The sequence below is a fragment of the Bos taurus genome, chromosome 18 (genome assembly GCF_002263795.3).
Source record: "Bos taurus isolate L1 Dominette 01449 registration number 42190680 breed Hereford chromosome 18, ARS-UCD2.0, whole genome shotgun sequence".
Lineage (NCBI taxonomy): Eukaryota > Metazoa > Chordata > Mammalia > Artiodactyla > Bovidae > Bos > Bos taurus.
In genome coordinates this window covers 57,446,213-57,473,974 of record NC_037345.1, presented here as the reverse complement: position 1 = coordinate 57,473,974, position 27,762 = coordinate 57,446,213, and the positions used below count along the sequence as shown (strand labels likewise).

The 27,762-nt window shown below is 52.0% G+C and overlaps 3 protein-coding genes across 8 annotated transcripts; all 3 read left to right on the top strand.

Annotated features, from left to right (window-relative positions):
* Window positions 1-3,770: 3,770 nt before the first annotated feature.
* Window positions 3,771-11,359, top strand: SIGLEC10 (sialic acid binding Ig like lectin 10). 6 transcript variants are annotated; one of them, NM_001206277.1, is made up of 12 exons: window positions 3,829-4,059; window positions 4,152-4,526; window positions 4,691-4,975; window positions 5,623-5,670; window positions 5,755-6,018; window positions 7,366-7,413; window positions 7,545-7,802; window positions 7,888-8,172; window positions 8,681-8,774; window positions 8,900-8,936; window positions 8,973-9,053; window positions 10,449-11,359. In NM_001206277.1, exons 1-12 carry the CDS (start codon window positions 4,023-4,025, stop codon window positions 10,707-10,709), a joined length of 2,073 nt encoding a protein of 690 aa, NP_001193206.1. In that variant the 5' UTR covers window positions 3,829-4,022; the 3' UTR covers window positions 10,710-11,359. The 6 variants fall into 6 exon arrangements, with proteins under 6 accessions (XP_010813587.1, XP_010813586.1, XP_005219590.1 ...); XM_010815285.4 differs by adding an exon at window positions 3,771-3,816 and having other exon boundaries at window positions 3,979-4,059; window positions 5,623-6,018; window positions 8,900-9,047; XM_010815284.4 differs by adding an exon at window positions 3,771-3,816 and having other exon boundaries at window positions 3,928-4,059; window positions 5,623-6,018; window positions 8,900-9,047.
* A 6,325-nt stretch (window positions 11,360-17,684) lies between these two features.
* C18H19orf84 (chromosome 18 C19orf84 homolog) lies at window positions 17,685-19,710 on the top strand. Its single transcript, XM_015458265.3, has 2 exons — window positions 17,685-17,792; window positions 18,481-19,710. Exons 1-2 carry the CDS (start codon window positions 17,758-17,760, stop codon window positions 19,178-19,180), a joined length of 735 nt encoding a protein of 244 aa, XP_015313751.1. The 5' UTR covers window positions 17,685-17,757; the 3' UTR covers window positions 19,181-19,710.
* Window positions 19,711-20,000: 290 nt separating this feature from the next.
* On the top strand, window positions 20,001-27,144 carry LIM2 (lens intrinsic membrane protein 2; the record flags this gene model as incomplete). The annotated part of the gene is given in 5 exon segments (NM_174102.2): window positions 20,001-20,043; window positions 20,515-20,695; window positions 24,960-25,109; window positions 26,432-26,566; window positions 26,798-27,144. Coding segments are annotated over 4 exon segments (522 nt in total). The 3' UTR covers window positions 26,860-27,144.
* Window positions 27,145-27,762: the final 618 nt, after the last annotated feature.

The following is a 27,762-nucleotide window of genomic DNA, read 5'->3' as shown; positions in this document are numbered from 1 at the left end:
GCAGGCTATTTCGAGATTACTGGCTTATTATAAAAGGACATGTAACTCAGAATAGTCAGATGGAAAAGGTGCACAGGGCAAAGTATGGGGAGAGGGCTCAGGGCTTCCATGCCTTCTCTTTGGGGACATGTACCACTCTCCCAGAGTCTTCACATATTCCCTGACCTGAAAGCCTTCTGAACCCCATACTTCATTTGTTTTTTTCCCCCAGTGGAGGCTTTATTCCATAGGCACAGTTGATTAGATAAGTGGCCATGGGGACTGATTCAATTTCCAGCTCCTCTCCCCTCCTGCTAGGTCAGGGGTTGAACGGAAAATTCTAACCTTCTAATCACAGGGTTCATTCCCCTGACAACCAGCCCTCATCTGTTTGTGGTTTCCAAAAGTCACGCCATTAACAAAAACTCTGGTATGGTGGATAGGGGTTTGTTAAGAATAACAAGACACCCATTTCTAGCTCCAAAGTGTTTTCAGGAATTGAGGACAAGAGACCAAATTTTTTTTTTAACAAAAGATGCTCCTATTGCTCTTCTCACTCAGGAAATTCCAAGAGTTTGGGGAACTGTGGGCCAGGAACCATGAACAAAGACCAAAATATGTATTTACTGCAAGTCACAAAACACATAGCAAAGGTTTTTAAGGTCATGGAGGAAATAGGACATCTTGGGAGAGCGATCCTGATACATTCTAAGATTTAGGAGTCAGGGGAAGAGGCAGAACTATTAAAGATGAGGAAGAGTGTCTAGAAAGGTCGGAGGAAAACCTGGGAAGTATGGACCTGGGCTCGATCCCAGGGTTGGGAAGATCCCCCAGGAGAAGGAAACGGCACCCCACTCCAGTATTCTTCCCAGGAGAATTCCATGGACAGAGGGGCATACAGTCCACGGGGTCACAAAGAGTCAGACACAACTGAGCAACTAACACAACAACAACAATGGTGTTTTCTGCTTGCTACATGCAGCCCAGCTCCAGCGGGTACCTTCAGATGACAGCTCCAGGGGACACAGAGGCCAGACTGAGCCAGTGCTTCAAGAAGCAGGCGGGCAGGGGGCCACCGAGCACATCAAATGCTGCTGGGTGGGCAGCATCCAAGTGAGATGAGAACATAATTTACCTAGGGCTTTTAAGTGTTTGAGGTCTTCGGTGATCTTGAGAGGAAGAGTTTGAGTGACGTGAGGATGGAGGCAAGATGGGACCAGGAAAAGCAGGATGGGCAGGAAAGAAAGGGCAGGGCCTGTGATGGAAATACTTTTCCTGTGATGAGAAGAGTGGACCCTCGGTGTTTCCAGGAAAGCGGAGGAGGGGAGCTGAGGTCTCAGAACCGCCTCCAGGAACCTCTTGGCAGCTGCCTGCAGAAGGGGATGGGTTAGTCCGCAAGCAGAGTCACTGAAGGGTCCCTTGGCCCCTCTCAGTTTCCACCTGCCTCTGCCCACCTGGCTACAGATGAAAAGCTGCCCAGATTACCTAGCCTGGTACAGGAGGCCTCCTCACCTCCATATCTCAGGGATCAGCGCTGAGGTTCGAAGGCATATGTAACCCCATGGATGGCCCATGTTCATTGACGGGAGAATGGGAGACCTCTGGGTTGGTTCAGAGGAACAGGGTAGCCACAGATTGGTATCTTTTTGGCTCCAGGGTAGCAGAGGGTCCTCTCTCTCTCCCTTTTCGGGCTGACGGAGCAGCACGGAATAGTGTGGAGAAACCCACGGAAGGCCTGAGATGTTGCCACCCTCCTGGTTCCTGCTCCCATTAGCCTCAGAGAGGCATGGAGATGCTCCAAGGCGGGGGCAAGACTGGATCTAAGCTTTGAGGGTGGGGCACTTCAGTTCTCGGCTCCTTCAGGGCAAGCCCCCAGCAGGACCCAGGCTTCTTCTCTCCTTCTCACTCCTCCCTCTGGGAGGCCCTTCCCCCTCTGTCCCTGGACGCAAGGGCATCCCTAGAGAAAGCCCAGGATGGGCAGTGGGGACTTGGAAGCAGATGAAGAGGAGGGTGGATGTTATGAGCTGAATTGCGCTCCCTCGGCCTCCAAGTCCATACGTTGACGCCTTAACCCCCAGTGTCTCAGAATATACAACTGGAGATAGAATCTTTAAATAACTAATTCAGTTGAAATGAAGTCACAGGGCAGAGTCCCAGTCCAATATGACTGCTGTCCTTATGAAGGACACACACAGAAGAAAGACCAGCTGAAGACTCGAAGAGAAGATGGCCGTCTCCAAGTCAAGGAAAGAGACCTTGGAAGAAATCAACCCTACTGACACCTTGGCCTTGAACTTGCAGCCTCCAGAACAGTGAGGAAATACATCTCTGTTGTTTAAGCCACTCATTCTGTGTGGTTTTATCATGGCCGATTAAGCGGATCCAAAGACAGGGATAGCTAACATGTCACTCTCTCCAGGAAGCCCCTCCTGACTCTGCCAGGAGGAAGTGAACACCCTCTCCCCAGGGCCAGGCTGGGACATCTGTCTCAGCGTGTGGGGCGGAGCCTTTATGAACACTTCAGCATGCTTTTCCGTTTCTAAGGCTCTTCGTTTACCAAGCTGGGATCCCCCGAGGTCAGACACTATCTGATTTACCTATGTGTGTTCCCCCTCCCCCCTTCACAGCAGGGCACCTGCCACACACAAGGTCCCAGGGAGTGGAGGTCAAGAGGACAAACATGGCATCTCTATGTGACCAAAACAGAGAATCAGTTTCAAGGTGAAGGGAACAACAGTCAAGATCTGGGGCAGTTACACTGACTCATTGCACAGCTCCCATGCCTCTTACACTGCCAAAGATGCCACCATTGGCATCACCATGGCTGGGGTGGTGGTTTAGTCTCTAAGTCAAATTCAACTCTTGTAGTCCCATGGGCTATAGCCCGCCAGGCTCCTCTGTCCATGGAATTCTCCAGGCAAGAATACTGGGGTGGGTTGCCATTTCCTTTTCCAGGGGATCTTCCCAACACAGGGATTGAACCTGAGTCTTCTGCCTTGCAAGCAGATTCTTTACCACTGAGCCACCAGGGATCCTGAGTTTTTTTTCACAGCAGGTGTTACAAATGTATGTCATCCAACTGTGGGACAGAAGGGAAGATTGGGAAGCAGACAGAGATCTTAGGGGACAGGCTCCAGTGAGCCCATCAGGGAGGGTGAAGGGGTAGGGACAGAGACCAGCCTGGGATTGCCAGATATAGCCAAGAAAAATGCAAAGTGCTCAGTTAAAGGTGAATTTCAGATCTAAACAGTGAATAATTTTAGTAGAAGCGTATCTCATGCATGGGCTTCCCCGGTAGCTCAGCGGTAAAGAATCTGCCTGCAATGCAGGAGACATAAGAGACTCGGGGTTTGATCCCTGTGTTGGGAAGATCCTCTGGAGGAGGGCATGGCAACCCACTCCAGTGTTCTTGCCTGGGAAATCCCACGGACGGAGGAGCCTGGTGGGCCACAGTCCGTAGGGTCGCAAAGAGTCAGGCACGACTGAAGCGACTGAGCACGCACGCATGAATATCTCATGCTTATACTTCTGAGACATACTTATACTAAAGAAAAATATTATTTATCTGAAAGCCAATTTTAACTGGGCATTCTACCTTTTATCTGGCAAGACCAGCCCTGCACCACCACCACCCTCTGCCCCAGAAATCACCACGGTCACCCTGAAAGGGCTTACTGGGGACTTTCACTTCTGCTTCCCTAACGACTCAGGGTCAAATGGGAGAGCCCCTAGCTTACACCCACCCAAAGCCAGGCCCCAAGGTTAGACACATGTTCTCCAGCCCCTCCCCCAGAGATGACTGGGAAAGGCGACCAGCTCAGGGAGCCCAGACACCAGGTGAGCTCCCCAGAGTGAGTTCAAGTGGGTGCCAGGTGGTGGTGGGGAGAGTCCAGAAAAGGAAAAAGAGTCGTGCGGGTCTGTGCACCAGAAGCACATTTCATGCATCAGTCCCCCAGGGCTCAGCTTCCGCCTTCTGCCCTTACCCACTGCCCTTCAAAGCGTCTGGGGAATGAGTGTGTCCCAGGAAGGTCCAAGTGCCTGAGATGTTCCTGCCGCTGTTCTTGGCCATGCTGTGGGGCGGTGAGTGGATGGGGGTGTCCAGGAGGAGCCCGGGGGCTAGGGTGTTGGGGTCCGGGCTGGGCTTGCAGCTTGAACCTCTGTCTCCCCCATAGGGTCGCAGGCTCTGGACTCATTCAAGCTGCAGGTGCAGGAGTTCGTGATGGTGCAAGAAGGCCTGTGCATGGTCGTGCCCTGCTCCATCTTCTACCCCTCCAGAGGATGGAGTCCCACCACCCCAGCTTACGGCTTCTGGTTCAGAGACCAGACTCCCAAGCCCAGTCTGCCAGTGGCCACCAACAAGCCAGATCAGGACGTGGACACAAGCACCCAGGGCCGATTCCAGCTCCTTGGCGATCCCAGTGAGAGCTGCTCCTTGCTCATCAGAGAGGCACACCTGGAGGACAGCGCAGTGTACTTCTTCCGGTTCGAGAGAGGCGATTATGTGAAATATAATTTCATGGAATACAAGTTCTATTTGGAAGTGACAGGTATGGAACTGGCTGGAGCCGGAATGGGGCGCGGGGGTGGGGGGGACCCCCTCCCCCACCTTCTCATACTGGGGAGGGGCTGTAAAGAATGGACCATGTGTGACCCCCACTAGGGTACCCCCCAATCCGGGGCTGGCATCCCACCCTCTCTCGGTCCATCCCAGCCCTGACACAGAAGCCGGAGATCTACGTCCCTGAGATCCTGCAGCCCGGGCACCAGGTGACACTCTTCTGTGCATTTAACTGGATCTTTGACGAATGTCCTGTCCCTACTCTCTCCTGGATCGGGAACACCGTCTCCCCCAACGAGGCCAGCTCGAGAACTTCCTACTTCTCAGAGCTCACCTTCACACCCAGACCCCAGGACCACAACACTGAGCTCACCTGCAGAGTGGACTTCTCCAGAGAGGGTGTGAGCACGGAGAACACTGTCCGGCTTAGCGTGGCGTGTGAGTCTGGGGGCGGGAAGGACTGTGGCTCCAGGCTCGAGGGATGGGGAGGTGGAGAGAGGCAGCTGGGCGATGACCGACAGCTCTTGGCGGCCCTCGGGGAGGAAGGCGAGGAGTCTCGCGATGCTGGGCTCGGCCCTGGGAGGGGAACGCGGCTGACATATGGTCCTCTATCCGCAAGCGCATCTTGGGCACTCATGCGTCGCCTGTCTTCCCGGGGGACTGTCACACTTTCTTTTCCCTGAGGAAGTGCTCTCTGGCGGTGGGGAATGTATCATTCCTCTCCAAAGCCGGGCTTCCCTGACAGCTCAGCTGGTAAAGAATCCACCTGCAATGCAGGAGACCCCGGTTGGACGGTTGGATTCCTGGGTCCGGAGGATCCGCTGGAGAAGGGATAGATAGGCTAACCACACCAATATTCTTCGGCTTCCCTTGTGGCTCAGCTGGGATAGAATCCGCCTGCGATGCGGGAGTCCTGGGTTTGATCCCTGGGTTGGGAAGATTCTCCAGAGAAGGGAAAGGCTACCCACTCCAGTATTGTGGCCTGGAGAATTCCACGGACTGTATAGTCCATGGGATTGCAAAGAGTCGGACACGACTGAGCAACTTTCACTTTCCCCAAAGCCAACTCCCAATCCTGTTAACAGATGCCCCCAAAGACCTGGTTATCAGCATCTCCTACACCGATGAGCCAGGTACTTGGGGGTGTCAGGAGGGCAGGGGGAGTGGCGTTTCCCACTGCGGTCCTTCTCTTGCTGTCTCTCTTTCTCTCTCTGCAGCTCTGGAGCCCAGGGGAGACAGCCCACACCTGGAAGTCCAGAAAGGCCAGTCCCTGCGGCTGCTCTGTACCGCGGACAGTTTGCCGCTGGCCACGCTGAGCTGGACCCTGCAGGACAGAGTCCTCTCTTGGTCCCACCCCTTGGGCTCCACAGCTCTGGAGCTGGCGCTGCCCAGGGTGAAGGCCGAGGACGCGGGTCGCTATACCTGCCGGGCTGAGAACAGGCTTGGCTTCTTGAGCCGCAGCCTGGACCTCTCAGTGCAGTGTGAGTGTGACTGGTAGGGGCCTGGGTTGGGGGGCTGGGGAGGAGGCAAGGGGGCTGGGGGCAGAGTCCTAGAGCTCCACGGGGACCTGGAACCCCAGGCCAACGGAACCAAAGATTCTGCTTCTAGCTCTAATGGGAGGAGTGGGGTGGGGGGTGAGTGGAGGGGGCGGGATTTTCCCCACACCACCAAGCAATTCTCCCACATCAGCGGGCTGTCCTACAGCTCAACTCGGTTCTGATCCTGTCTACCTGGAGAGAGCGTCTGTCAGATCCCCGCAGGTTAAGGGATGGGGCCCACCAGGCTGGCCCCACCCCCACCTCAGCTGCCAATGACAAGTCCAGGGTGTCACCTGTGCTTCCGACCCACCAGTAATAGATTGCAGGGTCCCATGATCTCCTCCTTGGGTTCCATGAATTTGCTTGAGCTGCCCAGAGAAATAGTTTGCTCACTAGATTACCAGTTTATTATAACAGACTCTAACTCACCAACAGCCAGATGAAAGCGATGCTTAGGGCAAGGTATGGGGAAGCGGCACCTACCTTCCATGCCCTCTTCCTGGGCACCATGTTCCCCAAATCTCCATCTGTTCACCCATTTGGGGAGGTGGTTACGGAGGCTTCGTTACATATGCATGTGTGTGTGCTCAGTCGCATCTGACTCTTTGCGACCCCATGGACAGTAACTGGCCAGGCTCCTCTGTCCCTGGGATTTCTCAGGCAAGAATACTAGGGTGAGTTGCCACTTTCTCCTCCAGGGGATCTTCCCGACCCAGGGATCGAACTTGGGTCTCCTGCATTAGCAGACAGATTCTTTACCACTGAGTCACCTGGGAAGCCCTTGTTACATAGTCACTTTTGATTAAATCAGCCATTCGTGATTAAACTCAATCTCCAGTCCCCTTTCTTTCCCCTCCTCAGAGGTCAGGGGGTGGGACTGGAAGTTTCAACCCTCAAATCAAGTGGTCGGTTCCCCAGGCAACAAGCCCTCAGCCTCTGGCACTTCCAAAAGTCACTTCAATAATGGTATACTCAGGGATGGTGGAAAGGGGTTTGTTATAAATAACAAGGCACCTTTATTATGCTTACCATCCAGGAAATCCAGGAGTTTTAGAAGCTCTGTGTGTGGAGTAGGGACGAAGACCAGAGACCTATTTCTGTTACGTAGCACTGTATCTTAGGGACCGGCCCTTCTTACCAGTCAGTTCCCTTGGGTTCCTCTTCGGAGAATCACTCAGAGGGTGATTCAACCCTCCTCCCCCTCCGAGCCCTTCATCCCTGGGGACGTTCACTTGGCCCAGAAGGAAACCCCTGCCTTGTTTACAGCCAAGCGCCCCGTCTCTGTTTCAGATGCCCCGGAGAACCTGAAAGTGATGGTCTCGCAAGCAAACCGCACAGGTAGGGAAGGGCATCAGAGGAGCCAGGCTTCTGGGTCCCACACTGCGGCACGGACGTCTGGCATATCAGCAGGCAGGAGGGTTCCTGTGCCCTCCTCCTCTCTTCATCCATCCTGCCTCTTCTCCCCCTAGCCCTGGAAAACCTGGAGAGTGGCGCATCTCTTCGGGTCCTGGAGGGCCAAAGCCTGCGTCTCCTCTGTGTCGCTCACAGCAACCCCCCTGCCCAGCTGAGCTGGGCCCGACTGGGACGGACTGTGAGCCCCTCCCAGCCCTCAGATCCCGGGGTCCTGGAGCTGCCTCAGATACAAACAGAGCAGGAAGGGGAGTTCACCTGCCGGGCTCAGAACCCGCTGGGCTCCCAAAATAACTCCCTGAGCCTCTTCGTGGTCTGTGAGTGTGGGGTCTCCTGGGGACAGGAGGCCGGGGTTCCAGGGAGGGGAGGGGCACCCCTGATCCCTCCCATCTCTCCCCACAGCGCCCCCGCAGCTGCTGGGCCCCTCCTGCTCCCAGGAGGACGAGGGTCTGCGCTGCAGCTGCTCCTCCAGAGCCCGGCCGGCCCCCTCCCTGCGCTGGCGGCTCGGGGAGAGGCTGCTGGAGGGGGAGCTCAGCAACGCCTCCTTTGAGGTCGCCTCCAGCTCCGCCGGGCCCTGGGCCAACAGTTCGCTGAGCCTCCGCGAGGGGCTCAGCTCCGGCCTCAGACTCAGCTGCGAGGCCCTGAACGGCCACGGGGCCCAGAGCGGGTCTGTCCTGCTGCTGCCAGGTCAGGGGTCAACTGGACACCCCGTGGAGGCGGGGGCTGAGAGGGACCGGGACTGGGTCTTGTGGTTGGATCAGGAGCTGGGGGAGGGCGGGGACACGCCGGCGCGTTAGCCCCTCAGTCCCGTCCAACTCTGCAACCCCATGGAATGTATAGCCCACCAGGCTCGTCTGTCCATGGGATTCTCCAGGCACGAATACTGGAGTGGGTTGCCATTTCTCCAGGGGATCTTCCCTACCCAGAGATCGAACCCAGGTCTCCAGCATTGCAGGCGGATTCTTTACCGTCTGAGCCACCAGGGAAGCCCCTTGGGATGCAGAGGGGAAATTTAAATCGGAAAGCCTGATATCTGGGCTTGGGGTGTAGTGGAATTTCCAAGAAGTCGATGGGAAGGGGCTGCAGGGGAAAACCTCTGGCATGGGAGCCGGAAGACTGAGCGCCTAGTGGCGGGCGGACGTGAGGACCCACGTTAATGGGACGGGCTCAGAGACGGCTGACCTTTTCCGTGCAGACGAGAAGGGACTCGCCTCCGGGGCTTTCGCCAGCGGAATCTCTCTAGGGATTGGCGTCACCACCCTCCTCTTCCTCTGCTTCATCTTTATCTTGTGAGTTAGGAGCGGGGGTGTGTGGGGGTGGGGCAGCGAGGGATGGGGCGTGGAATCTGGGGGCACCCCGGGAAAGGAGGCGGGACCCGGGCGCACACCAAGGCGGCGGTGGGGTGTTTCCTCAGAGTGAGGACTCTGAGGAAGAAGTGGACCCAGGCAAAGGTCCCGGCGCCGGCCCCGGCCCCGGCCCCCGGAGAGGCTCCGCGGTCCAGGTTCTCACGCAGGAGCACGATCCTGGATTACATCAACGTGATCCCTAAGGCCGGCCCCCTGGTGAGTGCTCCCAACCCGCTGCCTCTTGGTCCCCTTCTCTGACTCCTGTATGCGCTCCTCTTCAGCCCCGTCCCCGATTTTCCTCACAGTGGAAAAGGCCCGGGTATTGGATTCAAACCCTGATTCTGACACATAGCTTCTAGGAGACCTTGACCATATCCCTCCTTCCTGCTGAGCCTCTGTTGCTTCCTCCTTGAGAGCCGGTTTGAGGATTACAGCACCTGTTATTGCTTAATAGATGGCAGCTATTTCACCATCACGGCTACCAACGACATGACTATGTATAATTAATGATGCCACAATGATTAATATCACTGAGGGTCCGTATGTCCTAGTAATGATTAAGGGCAGGGCTTTGAAGTCAGGCTGTGGGGTTCCTTCCTGCTTTCCATGCTGTGTATTCTGGGATGAGTCACTTAACTTCTCTGTACCTCGATTTAACTGTTAAAAAGGGGATAATAGTAGTACAGACCATGTAGGCTCATTCTGGGTATTTGATAGGCTCATTTTCTACCCATAAAACATTGAGTACCAGGCACCTAATAAGTGTTGGGTTAAATGCTGGATATTTTCAGGAGTGAACATGTAGATGCTGATGACTCCAAAATTTACATTTCCCAGACTCATTCCTCAACTCTAGACTCACAGCCAACTCTCTAAGCTGCATCTCTATTAGGATGTCTAACAGTCATCTCAAACTTTGCCTGTCCAAAATCAAACTTGTGACTAAGTACCACTTAAATCCCTTCTCCTCCACCCTCTGCATCTCAGCAAAGAGCCCACATTGGCCCAACTGCTCAAGCCTCCAGCCTTAAAGTCACTTCTTACTCTTCTCTTTTTTATCCTCCCACAATCAATCCATCAGCACATCTCTTCCCAAATCCATCCAAACCACTTCTCCCCACTTCGGTTGGATAGAGCTTAGAGACCAAGAAAAAAAAAAAAAGCCAATTTCAAATGATCACCTACACGGGATCCCCTGTGTAAAACACTCCCCAATGTTACGATTGTAGAGATAGAGGACAGGTTAGTAGTTGTGAGGGCTCCGGGATGGGAGGAGATGAGAAGGGAGGTTATGGATATGGGAGGGAGATGTATGTGTTGATGGAGCCCTTCTGTGTTTTGTGGTGGTCCTCACACCAATCTACCTGCATTAGTCAGTTCACTAGGGCGGCCATAGCAAAGAGCCACAGGATGGAGGCTTAAACAACAGACTTCTGTTTACAGTTTGTTCCTGTCCCGAGACAAGAGGCGAGCTCAGGGAGGGCAGAGTCTTTGTTTCACTGCCTAATGTAACTCCAGTTCCTTACTTAGTACCTGGCACTTACTGGGCAGGCGCTCAAGTATTTGTTGAATGAAGGAAGGCAGGATGGTCAGTTTTTTCCCCCCTCTTATGCTCAGAAACAGAAAGCCAAACCAAGCAGTCCTTCCCAGCCTCCTCCTGCAGATGGTCACTCCCTGGAAGCCAGAAAGAATCAGAAGGAGCTCCATCCCGTCTCCCACAACTGTCCAGGACCCAAGTCATCCCTACAAGCCTCAGAAGCAGAGAACAACCAAGAGGAGCTCCATTACGCTGTCCTCAACTTCCCAGGCCTTAGACCATGGGAGACCCAAAGACCCGAGGGCACGCACCCAGAGTACGCTGAAATCCAGTTCCACTGAGGGTCTGCTGGGCCACAGGACTCGGATGCAAGCCAGGGAGAGAGGCAGAGCAATTGGGATGAGAACAGAGTGTGGTCTGTCTCTCTCTCTTTTTAATCCTCCGAGGATGGGTCATCCCATCCCAGACCCTGGAGCAGCTTGATGAATGTCTCCAGAGTTGTTCAGTTGCTCAGTCGTGTCCGACTCTTTGCGACCCCGTGAACTGTAGCCCTCCAGGCTTCCTTGTCCTTCACCATCTCCTGGAGTTTTCTCGGACTCATGTCCATTGAGTCGGTGATGCCATCCAATCATCTCATCCTCTGTTGCCCCCTTCTCCTCCTGCCCTCATTTCTCCAAATACACTCTTCTGAGCAAGGAAAAGCTTTTTCTCGGAGAAACCCAGGCCCCGGCCCAGCTGATTACTCACAGTCTCAGTTTCTCAACGGTTGGGGGAGCCTTTAGAGAGGATGAAGCATGCCTGTTTGTGAGGTCACCCAGACAACCTCACGGGTCAAGCTGTCAGCTTTGATGGCACCTGTGAGCCGAGAGTGTTTTTTACATTTTAAATGGTTCGGGGGAAAAAAAAATCAAAAGAAGGATGTTTTATGATGCATGGAAATGACTTGAGATTCAAATTTCAGTGTCCCTAATTAAAGCTTTATTGAAGCGCAGTCATGCCCATTTTTTTTTCTGTATTGCCTATGACTGATTTCAGGAAGAATGGAGTTGTTGCCTTGCTAAGCCTAAGAAAGCTAGCCTTCAGTTAGGAAAAGTTTGTTGTTGTTGTTTAGTAGCTTTCCTGGTTCTTCTGCTTCTTCTTTTGGAATGGTAGGCACCTTTAAACAAATATTTAAAAAATTACAGTATAGTTGGTTTACAATGTTGTGTTAGTTTCAGGTGTAGATCACAGTGATTCAGTCATATATATATATATATATGGAAAAGAATATGAAAAAGGATACATATATGTATGAGTCACTTTGTTGTACAGCAGAAATTAAACACAACATTATAAATGAACTATATTTGAATAAAATTAAAAAAAGACTTTCTAAAGACAATAAGAGGACTTGGAGTAACTAAACTTTTACATGAAATCTATAAGGTCAAGTTCATATAGACCTTCAAGTAAGCATGATTATAACCTATATAAAATAAACTCCTCCAACATAGAGTATGATTCTGGTGTTAAGTTTTTAGTGAATTTTCAATAAATAACTGATGAAAACTTTTTTAAAAAAGGTTATTATGACAAAGAGGCAGCACAAGAGAATTTGGAGGAATGATAAAAACACCCTGGATCTTGTTAGCAGTGACAGTTACACAGCTCTATACATCTGTCAAAACTCGGAACTGCACACCAAAAAGAGTGAATTTTACTGTACTTGAAAGAAGGTAAATAATACAAATGCAAAATATTTTGAGCACTTTTTAAAAGATTGTGAGAATTTAAATGATTTAATGCAAGTATCTCAGTGATCTCCCTTTCTGGGGCCCTTCACCTCCAGACTCCCACTGCCATTTTAGCGGACTTTTCTAGCAAACCCTGACTACCAAGCACTCTAAAAAGCAATCATGGAGATTTATCTGGTGGTCCAGTGGCTAAACCTCCACCCTCCCAATGCAAGGGGCCTAGGTTCCATCCCTGGTCAGAGAACTAGAACCCATATGCTGCACCAAAGATCCCAAACACCACAACTAAGACCCAGCACAGCCAAATAATTTTTTAAAATAACAATATTTAAAAATCTTAGGGGGCAAAAAAGCAATCATGAGAGCCACGTAAACCCAGGGGCACTCATTCCAGCACAGACTTCAGCCCACAAATCTGAACTTTTAAACTCAGTCTCCAGTAACCTCTTGCCAAAGCATCCCGACCATTTCTGAGAATAGTGGAAAACCCCAAGACCGGAAGGGCTCTTAAGCTGGAGGTGTTGAACGAGTGGGTAAGGCTCAAGGGAGAGAAGAAGGCACCCAAGGGTCTCCTGCAGGGAAGGGGACTGAAGGAATTTAAGGGAATCCTTGAGTCCTGTGGGCCAGAAGTCTCTGAAGATCGAATCTTGGGACTTTGACAGTCGGAGGCCTCTAGGGGGCAGTAGAAGGAAGAGATTCGTCCTAAGACTGGAAGCGTGCTTAGTTGCCCAGTCCTGTCCGACTCTTTGCGACCCCAAGCACTAGCCCGCCATGCTCCACTATCCAAGGGATTTTTCAGGCAAGAATACTGGAGTGGGTTGCCAGTTCCTCCTCCAGGGGATCTTCTGGAGCCAGGGATTGAATCCATGGCTCCTGTGTTGGCAAGTGTGCTAACCCACTTGAGCCATCAGGAAAGTCCAATGAGCTTCTCTAGAAGACCAAGACTCCCCTCAGCCTGAAGACCCCTCTCTCTTTCTAGCTTCGCTCAGCATCTCCTGGTCTAGGCTGCCACCGCGCCGAGAAGCAGACAAGAGACACCGCTAAAGACTAGGGAAAAACTTTCAGTTACAGCCCTGGCGCTGAAAGGAAACAGCCAATCAGAGGGCGAGAGAGAGACTTGTGCTCAGAAACGTAGCCAATCAAAGAATGAGGGTGCTACCCTCCTGGGGTGCTAGCCTCGCACTGCTTCCGAGCCCCACCTGGATCTGACAGCTGGAGGGAGCGGGCCCGGAAGCAATGCGAGTTCACCCGCCAATCAGAGCTGAGGATGGCGCCTCGCGCTGTCCTATGCAACCAGGAGTGGACGGAGCTCAAGCCGATGACTGCCCTTTCCCCCAACAAATCGGAAACGTCCTTCCCACCCGATGCAGGAGTTGATTGGTCACTTTTCAGAACTTGCCTGTCAATTTTGGAAGCTGGGCGAAGCGCATTTCCTTAGAAACTCAAAAGCCCGCCTCCGCCCTCCTAGCTCCGGGGGAGGGCCTTAAAGGGCCAGATACTTGGTAAGATTGCCGGGAGAACTATCAATAACCTCAGATATGCAGATGACACCACCCTTATGGCAGAAACTGAAGAAGAACTGAAGAGCCTCTTGATGAAAGTGAAAGAGGAGAGTGAAAAAGTTGGCTTAAAGCTCAACATTCAGAAAACTAAGATCATGGCATCTGGTCCCATCACTTCATGGCAAATAGATGGAGAAACAGTGGAAACAGTGGTAGACTTTATTTTCTTGGGCTCCAAAATCACTGCAGATGGTGATTGCAGCCATGAAATTAGAAGACGCTTACTCCTTGGGAGAGACGTTATGACCAAACTGCTGCTGCTGCGGCTAAGTCACTTCAGTCGTGTCCGACTCTCTGCGACCCCATAGACGGCAGCCCACCAGGCTCCCCCGTCCCTGGGATTCTCCAGGCAAGAACACTGGAGTGGGTTGCCATTTCCTTCTCCAATGCATGAAAGGGAAAAGTGAAAGTGAAGTCGCTCAGTCGTGTCCAAGTCTTCTGGACCCCATGGACTGCAGCCTACCAGGCTCCTCCGTCCATGGAATTTTCCAGGCAAGAGTACAAAGCAGAGACATTACTTTGCCAACAAAGGTCCGTCTAGTCAAGGCAATGGTTTTTCCAGTAGTCATGTATGGATGTGACAGTTGGACTATAAAGAAAGCTCAGAGCCGAAGAATTGACGCTTTTGAACTATGGTGTTGGAGAACTCTTGAGAGTCCCTTGGACTGCAAGGAGATCCAACCAGTCAATCCTAAAGGAAATTAGTCCTGAATATTCATTGGAAGGATTGATATTGAAGCTGAAACTCCAATACTTTGGCCACCTGATGTGAAGAGCTGACTCATTTGAAAAGACCCTGATGCTGGCAAAGATTGAAGGCGGGAGGAGAAGTGGACGACAGAGGATGAGATGGTTGGATGGCATCACTGACTCAGTGGACATGAGTTTGAGTAAACTCCAGGAGTTGGTGGTGGACAAGGAGGCCTGGCGTGCTGTGGTTCATGGGGTCACGAAGAGTTGGAAACAACTGAGCGAATGAACTGACTAACTTGATAAGTGACAAGGTCGGACCCTGATCGCAGAAATAGGAGGACCCGTTACGGAACAAAACTAGAAGCAGTGCCGTTATGCTGGGATTGAGTTTTATGTTGCAAAAAAAAACAGACTTAGCCTGTTCTAGGGCAAGAGCTAGTAAGAAGCAGAGTGAGAATTCAAACCATCATTTCGGAGCCCTGTTCAACAAAAGCTTCTTCTTTGGGATAGACAGTAACCGGATTAATGAGACCTGAATGCTAATCATAGCTGCCAGAAAAGAAACCCAGGTTTCTTGATAAAATCTTTTTGATTCCAGCCACTTGGCCTTTGCTCGCACCATTTTTTCTACATCCATTCACCCCAGACCTAGCCCAAAGGCCCCTCCTGTAAAAACAAGCAAACAAAAAACCCTCTCCTACCTTCTTCTCCAGCCTCTAGCGAGCGAGCAACTGTTTTCCTGGCCCCCGACTTGACCCTCCACCTCCTGGCCTCCAGGCTACATTTAACCCACTTCCGGCTCTCACTGTCCTGTCCCTGCCAGTGTCCCAGCTTCCATCGCCCCAGAATGCTACCATGGATTTCATCCCCCCAAACCTTGAGAGCCCTTGAAGAGCAGCTATTGGTTCTGCATCTACTCTGAGTCCCCAGCATGGTGTAGAGTTAGCTCAAGAGAACTCGGAAAGTGAGTTACTCTCCGATTTCTCATCCTTATAGTGGGATGTTGTGAGCTTTTATAAGAAAATTCATATTGAAAGCCACTCAGGTTGAAAACTTTGCATCATCCTTGATTCCCCATTCCTCACCTCCAGCAGCCCTACAGCAAATCCTGATGGTTCTCCTTCCAAAATACATTGTAAATACACTCACATCTTCCCCTTCCCATTAACCGCACCCTCCTTGGGGTCATCACCACCCTTGCCTAGAGGATAACAGCATTCTCCCTAGGCTTCCTGCTTCCAGTCTTATGCCCCACCACAATCTACTCCCCAAACTGCAGGCATAGAGCTCTTCTTAAAACATAAATTATGTCACACCTCTGCCTGCACAAGTTCAAAGTCATCTCAATGTTCCAGAATTAAATTTTAAAAATTCCATAGTCTTCAATGCAGCCTATAAGGTATTATACAATTTAGCTTCTACTTGTGTCTCCATTAAAAGCAGACTCTGGAGGTAGGGTTCAAATCCCAGTTGTGCTATTTACCTGCTCTGTGACCTTGAGTAACTTACTTAGCCTCTCTGAGGCCCAGTTTGAACCTCTGTGAAATGAAGACTAATAAGTTGGAATTATTAATTAAAAGAGACCTGTGTTATTACTTCCCTGGTAGCAGCAGCTCGGACAGTAAAGCGTCTACCTACAATGCGGGAGACCCAGGCTCAATCCCAGGATTGGGAAGATCCTCTGGAGAAGGAAATGGCAACCTACTCCAGTACTCTCGCCTGGAAAATCCCATGGACAGAGGAGCGTGGTAGGCTACCGTCCATGGGGTCGCAGAGTTGGACATGACTGAGCGACTTCACTTTCACTTTCTGTTTTATTAAAAGGAAAAAACCTCCAAGCTGTCAAAGTTGTGAAAAACAAGGAAAGACAGAAATGGCTGCAGATCAGAGGCGACTGAGATGTGATGATTCAGTGAGACCCTGCACTGGATTCTGAACAGTAAAAAAAGAGATGTTCGTGTAAAAACTGGGGAAATCCAAATCAAGTCTGGAGTTTTAGTTAAGAGTCATGTAAGGGAATTTCCCTTGTGGTCCAGTGGCTAGGACTCTGAACTCCCAATGCAGGGGACCCTGGTTCGATCCCTGGTCAGGGAACTAGATCCCTAAGACCCAGCGCAGTCAAATAAATAACTAAAATAAATACTTTTTTAAGAGCTATGCTGATTTCTTAGCTGTAACAAATGTTCCACGACCACGTAAGGAAATAACAAGAGTGGAAGCAGGGTGAGTTACAAAGTTATCTTTGTAACTTTTCTGTAAATGTGAAGGTATTCCCAAATTTTAAAAAATGTTTTTTGAAAAATAGACCTGTTCATCTCCTAGCTTATTGCTTCCCAGTCCCTCAATCACTGTTTGTTTCACCCTGAAGGACCTCTGCACCTGCTGGTCTCTCTACCATCCCACAAGTAGTCTTCTCTAACCATCTTATCTAAAATAATCCCCTGTGCCTTCGTATCCCTTGTCCTGTCTTTACACTTCCAAAGCCCTCTTTCATGTACGAAATGTACCATCTGTGCCTTGTGTGTTGCTCGCCCAGCATGTAAGTTTCATAAGCGTGCATCTGTTTTGTCGGGCGCCCAACCTGGCGCCTAGAGTATAGCAGGCACTGAATAATATTTCTTAGATAAATAGATACAAGAATCCCATTGCTTCTCAATAAAATACTACCATGGTCACCAGCAATAACAATAAGAAAGGCTCATTGGTTGAGATGAATTTTAGTCCGGATCGCGTGTTGACTACTTTACACATGCGATATAGCCTTTAAACCTCACGAGATCCTAGAAGGTAGTATTAACTCCGTTTCTCAAAAAACAGCGACTAGAAGGGTTTATGATCACACAGTAAGTCAGAGACAGAGCTTAGAACGAAATCCAGCCTCGAAGATTCGCAGTCCAGCTACTAACCCCTCTGCCCCTGGGAACATCCAATGTTCAGATTCCCTTAAATGCCCCTTTAGTCCTAGAGAACACCATTGGCCCCACCCCAACTCCCTCCAGGACGCGGTCCAGGAATACAGATGAAGAGGAGGCTAGAGTCTTCTAGACCTGAGGAAGGAAGGGGCTGGGGCCTGCACTTGGGAGGTGGGAACTGAGACCTGAGAGACGTGCGGTTGGAAGCATCTAGAACCGGCAGAATCCAAACCTCGCACGCTTCCGCGCTGCTCAGCACTACCCGCGCGACCGGCCCCCGCCCGCCCGCAAGTCACGCCCGCACGCCTCGCCCCCGCACGCCCCGCAAGCCGCGACCCCGCACGCCCGCACGCCTCGCCCGCACGCCCGCAAGCCACGCCCCTTCCCAACAAAGTCCCGTCCACCTTCTCCCAGACCCTTCCCCTTTCTCTGAGCGCTGGAGAAATCGAGGTGAAGGTGCTAGAAAAGGCTTGAAACACCCTCGTAAAGATGGAACAGCGAAAGGAAGAGACTGGGCCTGAGGGGTGAGAGACACGAGACTCCCCGCGGGAAGGACAGTGACCCAGAATGAGGAGGGACAGAGAAAATCGGAGAGAGAGTTGAGCAGACCCAGAGAGGGTACCGGGAGCGGGGCGGGGGCGGGGGAAGCCTATGGTATCATCTCACACAAACAGAATCTTTGAGGATCTTAGCGACAGAGCTGAGCGAGATTACTGATAAATAGGGAGAGAGCTAGAAGCAGATATTAATGGAAGAAAGAGAAGTTTCTAGCGGGAACCAGGAGAATTGAAGATACTAATAATTGTCTGGAGAAATAATAAGAATAATTGACCCCAGATATTGAACACTTCCCAGACCCAGCCCTTTCAGAGGCACCTTTGATACCACCAGAAGTTCTCTCTTGGTATGAAAACTTAAGTTTCGGAAGCGGGAAATGTTTCTCCCAGACACATGGGTGAGGAGGGCAGCCTGGAATGGGAACCATGCTCGATGGGACGCTGAAGCTCCAGCTGAGCGATCCGCCTGTCTGTAAAGAGAGAGAGGAAGGAACAGAGAAAGAGAGAAAGTAAGGGGCCAGAAGTCAGAGGCAAACCGTCCTGAGGGTGAGAAATGAAAGCCTGGGAGAAGTCAGGAAGCAGCGAGGCTGCGGAAAGGAAAGGCATGTGTAGACCGGGGACATCCCCCGCCTGACCTGTCCTCTTGTCGTTCTAGGAACAATCTGCCATCCCCCGGGACTGGGTCGTGGCCGCCTCCATCTTTCCCAGCTCTGCCCACTTCTTTCCTGGGTACCCCAGATCCAGCCCACCTGGGGCTCCCCAAGAGCCTGGCCTCTGTGACCGTCCCCGTCCGCCTGGATGCCCTCTCCTACCTCCTGCATAGCGCCCTGATGGGGGCCTACTCGCTTCAGCAGTCCTTGCCCTCCTGCCCCTGTGTCCCCCAGGCATGCTGCACCCAGCCGGGCACTGCCAAGAGGCCACCCAAGGGACGCGGGGGCTGGGACCTCCCGCGCAGGCCAGGCCGGGGCCACCGGAGATGGGGACTTGGGAGGGCTCAACAGGCAGAGAGGGGCTGGGCCAGGGGCCGTGGGGCTGGCCCCAAGACCCCGCCGGTGACGCCACCATTACCAGCACCTCCTGCTGAGGATGGGAAGAAGGACACCCAGGGTCCGGAGCCACCCGTGGAGCCGCCACCTGCTGAGGACTGGGAGGCCGAGTACCAGGACCCTGAGGATCCCGCAATCCCAGATTCTGGAGAGAGCCTTGGAGGTCACCAGGAGAGTTTTCTTGGAGCCCGGGGTGACCCCAGCCCTGCTAGAGAATACCCAGGGAACATCGCACTCCCATCCCTCTTCCCTGAAAACCACAGCCTCAGGAGGGGCTCCTGCGAGTCAGCTGGTGACACCGGGACCTGACTTCGGATCCCAAGCCAGGGAAACAACCCTGAACCTCATGCCCAAACCCAAGCCCTTTCCCATCTCTGACAGTATCCCTAACTACAGTGCCAACCTGCACTTCTCTCCCAACCCCCCCGGGGCTCCCCCGGACATCTCCAGCCCCCTTCCTAACCCCAGAGCCATTCTCGCCAGCCCCACCCCATGGCCCCAGCCATTCATCCCCCTTCCTGCTCCCATCTCTGCCCTGACCCACCCTCGTAGTCTCATTCCCAGCTCCCTCATCCCCTTCTTCCTAAAGGCCAGCCCGACCCAGTCATCCTTCATTTCACTGAAGCTCCAGCCCCCAACGCAGCCGTGTCCTCAACCCCAGCCAGCGCCGCCTCATCCTCAACCCCCTTCCTGTCCCAGCCCCCCAAGTGACATGCTCTGTGACCCCACTTGCAGAAAACCCTGTTGTCCCAACATATCCAGGCACCTGCGGCTCCCACCCCATTTTCTGCCCTCGGAGAGGGGGACTGGCTTGCACAATAAATGGCTGAGTGTCCCTATGTCTTGTGTCTGTGTGTGCTTACGCAGCTCGGGCTAACCCAGTGGGTGCCGGGAGCCAGGCCTGTGAAAGGCTGCCAGGGTGGCTGGGAGGGTCACGGAGAGAGGCCAGTGGGGCCAGGGGCTGCGGAGAGGCAGGGCCTGGATTCCTGCCTCAGCGAATTCCATCTGGGGGCCTCTGCCTGCTGGAAGCTGCTGGGCTGCGGGGCCATTGTGTGGGGAGGCTTAAGGGATTTGGGGGGACCCGGGGAGCCGAGAGGCTAGCGACCTGGCCAGGCTCAGTCTGCTCAGAGGGGCCGAGGCAGACGGAGGGCTCGGCAGAATCTGCTACTCAGGTAAGGACTAGGCGTGGCCCCCTCCTCCCCCCAAACATAGGTGGCTGGGACTCCTTTCTTTCCCTGGGACTTGGTGGGTCCTAGCCTAGCCCCCTTCTACCTCGAATCTGGGAGTTCAGGCCCCAGCCCTCTCCTTCCCCCCAGAGACTTGGTGCCCCAAGGGGCAGGGAGTGTCTAGCCCCTTCCCAGTTTAGGACTGGGATGTCTAGGCCCCGAGCCTTGGTCTCCCCTAGGACACATAGGTCTAAGTCCTCAAGCTCTCCTCCCCCAGAGCCAGGGGTCCAGGTGCCCAGTTCTTTGCTCCCACTGGGACCTGATGTCCCAGCCCCCACCCCCTCTCCCCACCCTAGGATTTGGAAGTCTAGGTCCCCAGGTCCTCCTCCTTCAAACCAGGACTCAGATCCCCCAGCCCTCACCTCCCCCAGGACCCGGGAGTCCAGCTCGTGACCCTATTTCTCCCCTCACCCACAGGTCACCATGTACAGCTTCATGGGAGGCGGCCTCTTCTGTGCCTGGGTGGGGACCATCCTCCTGGTGGTGGCCACGGCAACAGACCACTGGATGCAGTACCGGCTGTCAGGGGCCTTTGCCCACCAGGGCCTGTGGCGATACTGCCTGGGTACCAAGTGCTATCTGCAAACGGAGAGCATTGGTGAGGCTCCGGGATGGGGTCTGGGCTCTGCCTGGGACCAGAGCCTCCCTCAGGGCAGAACCTTATAGCAGAAGGGCCCCCCGTTTTGCAGATGGAGAACCTTGTGGTTCAGAGAGGGAAAGGGTCCAGCCCAAGGGTCACACAGCAGGGAAGGGACAGAGTTGGGATTCCAGTATTTTTTTTCTGGTACAATTACAGGATGTACTGATTTAGAAGTTAAGGAGAAAGGTGACATTTTCTGGCATGAAATAGAGGTCAGGTAACAGCAGTTGGGGCTGGGGCTGACAAAAGAGCATTTTCCAAATATTATGTGTCAAGAACTCTGTTCAGTACTAGGAGGATGCAGAAGCAATAGAGACCCTAAATTTGCTATGCTAGATGAGGTATTTTTTAATATTTGTTATGAGCCAAGCCATGTAATACATACGTGTATATGTATACGTGTGTGTATATATGTGTATATAGATATATAGTGTATATGTTGCTGCTAAGTCACTTCAGTCATGTCTGACTCTTTGTGACCCTATGGTCTGTAGCCCACCAGGCTCCTCGTCCATGGGATTTCCCAGGCAAGAATACTGGCGTGGGTTGCCATGCCCTTCTCCAGGGAATCTTCCCAACCCAGAGACAGAACCTGCATTTCTTATGTCTCCTGCATTGGCAGCAGGTTCTTTACCACTAGTGGCACCTGGGAAGCCCATATAGTGTATGTATTACACTATATATTGCAAAAATGGGATAAAAATAGTTCTTACAGTAGATGGACTAATGTGCATGCGTGCTCAGTTGTTCAGTTGGGTCCAACTCTTTGCTACCCCATGGACCATAGCCCAACAGGCTCCTCTGTCCGTGAGATTTCCCAGGCAAGAATACTGGGGTGGGTAGCCATTCCTTTCTCCAGGGGATCTTCCTGGCTCATGGACTGAACCCAGTCTCAAGCACTGCTGCTGCTGCTGCTGCTACTGCTAAGTCACTTCAGTTGTGTCCGACTCTGTGCAGCCCCATAGACAGCAGCCCACCAGGCTCCCCCGTCCCTGGGATTCCCCAGGCAAAAACACTGGAGTAGGTTGCCATTTCCTTCTCCAATGCATGAAAGTGAAAAGTGAAAGTGAAGTTGCTCAGTCATGTCCGACTCTTCGAGACCCCATGGACTGCAGCCTACCAGGCTCCTCCATCCATGGGATTTTCCAGGCAAGAGTACTGGAGTGGGGTGCCATTGCCTTCTCTGATAAATTATTATAATGTACTATGTATCTCTGTGTACCTCTTTCCCTATCTGTATATATTTGTATGTATGTACAGTCATCCCTCAGTCCCTCAGCATACTCAGAGAATTGGTTCCAGGACCCGTAGTAGATACCCAAACCCCTGGATACTCAAGTCACATAGTCAGCTCTCTGTATCTACTGTTCCACAGCCATGGGTCCATAGCCACAATTCTGCATCTGCGGATTCAACCCCAGATCGTGTAGTACTGTATGTATTTATTGGAAAAAAATCTGTGTGTAAGTGGACCTGCACAGTTCAAACCTGTGCTGTTCAAGGGTCAAGTGTATATATACACATATATATGGAAGTTGTGAGTGCTCAGTCATGTTCAACTCTTTAGGACCCCGTGGACTGCAGCCCACCAGGCTCCTCTGTCCCAGGGATTCTCCAGGCAAGAATACTGCAGTGGGTTGCCATTGCCTTCTCCAGGGGATCTTCCCAACCCAGGGATTGAACCGGAATCTCTTGCATCGCCTGCATTGGCAGGCTGGCTCTCTACCACTGCGCCACCTGGGAATCTCATACCTGGAGAGAGAGATACATAGAGATATATACTATATTACCTCACATATATATAATATGTGTTATGTAATATATTAATGATATACAGTGTATCAAATGTTCTATATTATATGTATCCAGTGATGGCAGTACTGGATAATAACTGGCACATATTGTTACTGTGCCTTACATGCTATACTAAGTACTTTGCCTGGATTAACTCCCTTAGTTGTCCCAACAACACTAAGAAGGCAGTTCCTTTGTGTCTATGAATAAGACGGAATACATGACCTTGAAAAACCAATTCTTTTGCAAGGGGAGGGGGTTGGGAGGAGGAGCCCACCTTCCCTGAGCCCTGTGATGTGACAGGCTTGTGGCAGGAGATTTCATCTACCCCATCTCACCAAACCTGCCCATTCACTAGAGCGGCAAACTGAGGCGGGAGGAGTGGAAAAACTTGCCCTGGGCTACTGGTTTCAGAGCCCCATCTGCCAATCATGTGTCTTTTTAGGATCCCATGTATCTCATGGGAGATGGCTCATGGGACATGTATCTCATGGGAAAAAGGCTCATGTATCTTTTTCATTTCTGGCTGCATCCATTGTCACACTTCTACAATTCCTCCTGATTCAGACTGGGAACCACCCCACCCCACCCCCCGCCCTGGGATGCTCTGAGTTTCTTCTCTGTCTTATCTTTGCCGGGGAAGGGAGAGAGGGAGGCTGGATGGAGGTCTTCGGTTCATTTGACACCTTCATGACCCTGAGACTGAGGGGCTCAGGGACAACCTCACCCCAATAGATTTTTGAGTATTTGCCCAAACAACTGGTTTAACTTGTTCATTCATTGTATGACTGATGTACTCCAATCACCAAAATTAGAGCAGGAGTTCTGAGCGTGCTTCCTCAGGGCCAAACCCAACCTTAGACGTGTGTTCATAACATTTTTAAAGTTTCCAAAGTCGTCGTCATTGTTCAGTCGCTAAGTCGTGTCTGACTCTTTGTGACCCCGTGGACTGCAGCACACTAGACTTCCTTGTCCTTCACTATCTCCTGGAGTTTGCTCAGATTCATGTCCACTGAGTCAGTGCAGTGACGCTATATAACCATCTCATCCTCTGCCACCCCCTTCTTTTGCCTTCAGTCTTTCCCAGCCTCAGGGTCTTTTCCAGTGAGTTGGCTTTTTGCATCAGGTGGCCGAAGTATTGGAGCTTCAGCTTTGGCATCAGTCCTTCCAGTGAATATTCAGGGTTGATTTCCTTCAGGACTGACTGGTTTAATCTCCTTGCAGTCCAAGGGACTCTCAAGAGTCTTCTCCAACACCACAATTCAAAGGCATCAATTCTTCAGCGCTCAACCTTCTTTATGGTCCAGTTCTCACATCCACATACAACTACTGGAAAAACCATAGCTTTGACTATATAGACCTTTGTTGGCAAAGAGATGTCTTTGTTTTATAATACGCCAGTGTTAAAAAATCTGGAGATTTTACATTAAAATCTGGACCTCCAGCTCTTGTTGAAAATTCCGGTTTTCAAGCCTTCTCTGGATTCATGGTCAGCTGGGTATGACCAGCAGGTGGCCCCAAGTAGTTAAGACTGAGAGTTTTGAGCTTGACTTTCAACTCTAGTCTCTCTGCTAATGGTGGGACCTTGGGCAAAACACTGAGCCTCTCTGAGCCTCTATTCCTTCCTTCACTTGAAAAAAAATGGGCAGGAAAACACAGCATAGGACTCTTGAAAGGAATAAATAGGGTCATACAGGAAAAGAGAGCCTGGTCCATACTTGATAGTTGCCAAGTGGAAGTTGAGATCATGAAGACTGTTCTCAGGGATCTCCATTCATTCAACATGTTTACTGAACACCTACTACATGCCAGGCACTAGATGCTGGGGATACAGCAGTGAATGAGAAAGCCAGACCCTTGTCCCTACAGAGCCGAAAACTCAGTGCAGAGAGTTAGACATCATAAACAAGTTAGAAATAAACAAGTGGGACATTTTTAGATATGGGCAAGTGGTATGAGGGAAGGGAAAGGGAACATGAGAGAGAGGGTAGACAGTGAGTAGCAGGGGGATATGGGAAATTGGTATTCATTCATTTACTCACTCATTCATCCAACAAACATTTCTCCAGACTCCTGTTTAAACAAGCCTCTGCTGGGCATGTTTGTGATGTGGAATCAACCAGGTACTTGTCTTCAGGGAGCAATCAGGCTGGAGAGGGAGATAGACAAAGAGAGTCTCAAACCAGAGGAGGGAGTGTCGATGGTGCCTGAGGGGTGAGGGAGTGCTTCCTAGAGGAGGGGATCTGGGAGGTGGGCTTTGGAGGATGAATAGGAGTTTGCCAGGTGAAGAGGGGGCCATTTGAAGAGCAGTGAAGGAAGAGTTGGGTCAGGGATATGGAGAGGGGGAAGGCATTCCTGCCCTCAGAGGTAGCAGCCTTCCCTCTGAGGGCAGGGGCAGCACAGCAATGACCGTGGGGTGCTCTTACAGCATACTGGAATGCCACCCGGGCCTTCATGATCCTGTCCTCCCTCTGTGCCACCTCTGGCATCATCATGGGCATCGTGGCCTTCGCTCAGCAGCCCACCTTCACCCGCCTCTCCCGGCCCTTCTCTGCAGGCATCATGTTTTTCGCCTCCAGTGAGTGAACCGCACCCTACACCTACCCCTCTCCCTGACTCCCTGCCCAGCTCCAACCCCCACCCATGCCCACCCCAACACTGCTTCCATTCCCCACTGCTCCTCACTCTCAACTCCACCTGCACCGGAATCCCACCTCCACTCCGAACAACAACTTCATGACTATTTCTAACGCTCGTTGATTCCTATACCACCTAAGTGTACTGCCATTCCATTCTGGCACTCGTCACCTGGAGCTGGCCTCAGACCCCACAGGCTTAAAGGCACAGTTCCCAACAAGACTGCCCCTACTTCAGCTGCAAGTGGGGTTCCCAGCCCACTTGCACTTTTGATCTTCAGCTACAGATTCAGGGGTTCCCAGGATCCACTCAGGTTCAAAAATTTGCTGGAACAACTCACAGAACCCAGGAAAGCATAATACTTAAACATTTCAGTTTTATTACCAAGAATACAGCTCAAGACCAGCCAACTAAAGAAATGCATAGGGTGAAGCTGGAGAGAGTCCTGAAGACACAGTTCCCATGCCCTCTCCCTACAGAGTTGGGGCTCATCACCCTACCCTCCAACCCCAGCACATCCATATGTTCACCAACCAGGAAGCCCCAGTGAGCAGCAGTGGCCTACATTTCTTTTGGTTTCATTGCATCATGGGCCACCTGATTGAGCTCAGTCTCCAGCTCCTTTCTCCTCCCCAGAGGTTGGAGTGATCCCAGGTGGCTCCAAGTCCCAACCCTCCATCCTACGGTTGGTTTTTCTGGTGACCAGCTCTCACCCTGAGTCATCTCTGCTCGTCAATATAAACTCAGGTGTGATTCGAGAGGCTCAAGAGAAACAAAGACACTCCTATTACTCAGAAAGTTCCAAGGATTTAGAGTTTCCCTCCCAGAAACCAGAGACGAAGACTAGTCAGACTCTTTATGACGCAACATGACCCCACCCCATGCCTGCCCTTAACCCTACTCCCCATTCATTTTTACTCCTACTTTCAACTCAGCCCCCATCCTCATCCTTATCCCTCTCTGCATCCATACCCCCTTCTCAATCTCATTCCAACTCCCATCTCTAAAAGCAAAAAGTTATGTCCGACTCTTTGTGACTCCATGGAACTGTAGCCTGCCAGGCTCCTGTGTCCATGGGATTCTCCTGGCAAGAATACTGGAGTGGGTAGCCATTCCCTCCTCTGGGGGATCTTCCTGACCCAGGAATCGAACCTGGGTCTCCTGCATGGCAGGCAGATTCTTTGTCTTCTGAGTCACCAGGGAAGCCCCATCTCTAAACTCAACCCCATTCCCACACACACCCCCATCTCCCGCCCTCTCCAGCCTTTTTCGTCCTGCTGGCCTTGGCCATTTACACTGGAGTCACCGTCAGCTTTCTGGGTCGCCGCTTCGGGGACTGGCGCTTTTCCTGGTCCTACATCCTGGGCTGGGTAGCCCTGCTCATGACCTTCTTTGCAGGTACCAGGTTTGGGGGTGGGTCAGTGTCTGTGTCCCAGCCAGCAGCACCCAGGAGGGCAAAATGATGGGGAGTCCCAGACAGGGCGCCCAGCACTGAGCCAGAAAGCAGACTCCAATCCCTGCAGACAATCAGGGAGAAAGGGAATACTGTGTTGGGATCTTGGGCTGGCTGGGGAGATGGAGGGTTGGGAGGGCTTAGGGCGGGGTCCACTGGGGTCTCTTCTCATGCAGGAATTTTCTACATGTGTGCCTACCGGATGCATGAATGTCGGCGCCTGTCCACTCCCCGCTGAGCCCAAATGTGTGCCCCGACTGCACCTGGAAGTAGAAGTCTGGTCACTGAAGAGGAGGGGAAGGGCCTAGAGGCCTGAAGTCCTGGTTCCTAGGGGGCGTGAGGGGGCTTGGTCCCGGACGCTGGGTGGGGACCCCTGACTCCTGTGTCCCAAGGGGAAGGGAGCAAGACTGGGGCCTGGGGGAGGCAGTTGAGAAGACCTACAACCCCACCCGCTGGGGGGTTGTTAGAGAAATGGGATATCCATTAGAGCGGCTTTTTGGAGTCTAATAAAACTGGTTGAAACTACTGAAATGTGGTCCCTGAGGGCTTGGGGTAGAGAGAAAGAGGGGTGATTGTGGTGACTGGGGCAGGAGTGGTTGTATTATAGTAGCCCAAGCTGTTTGATTCCTGTAGGGGTGGGCACCAGAATAAACCACACAGGCCCCTGCTACTAGGTTCCACTTCTTCTTTATTTTTTTTGGGGGCCACATCATGCAGCTTGTAGTAGCTTCCCAGGTGGCATTAGTGGGAAAGAATCCACCTGCCAATGCAGGAGACCTAGGAGACGCAGGTTTGATCCCTGGGTTGGGAAGATCCCCTGGAGGAGGGCATGGCAACCCATGCCAGTATTCTTGTCTGGAAAATCCCACAGACAGAGGAGTCTGGTGGGCTACAGTCCATAGGGTCGAAAAGAGTAGGACACGACTGAAATGACTTAGCACATAGGCACGAGGGCAGCTTGTGGGTCTTAGTTCCCCAACCAGGCATGGAACCCAGGCCCCCTGCAGTGGAAGCATAGAGTTCTAACCACAGGGTGACTGCCAGGGAATTTCCTAGGCTCACTCACAACTGCTAGGAAGCTGATGTATGTAAGTCCAATTCTTTTTTTTTTTTGGCTGCACCAGGTCTTAGTTGCGGCGGC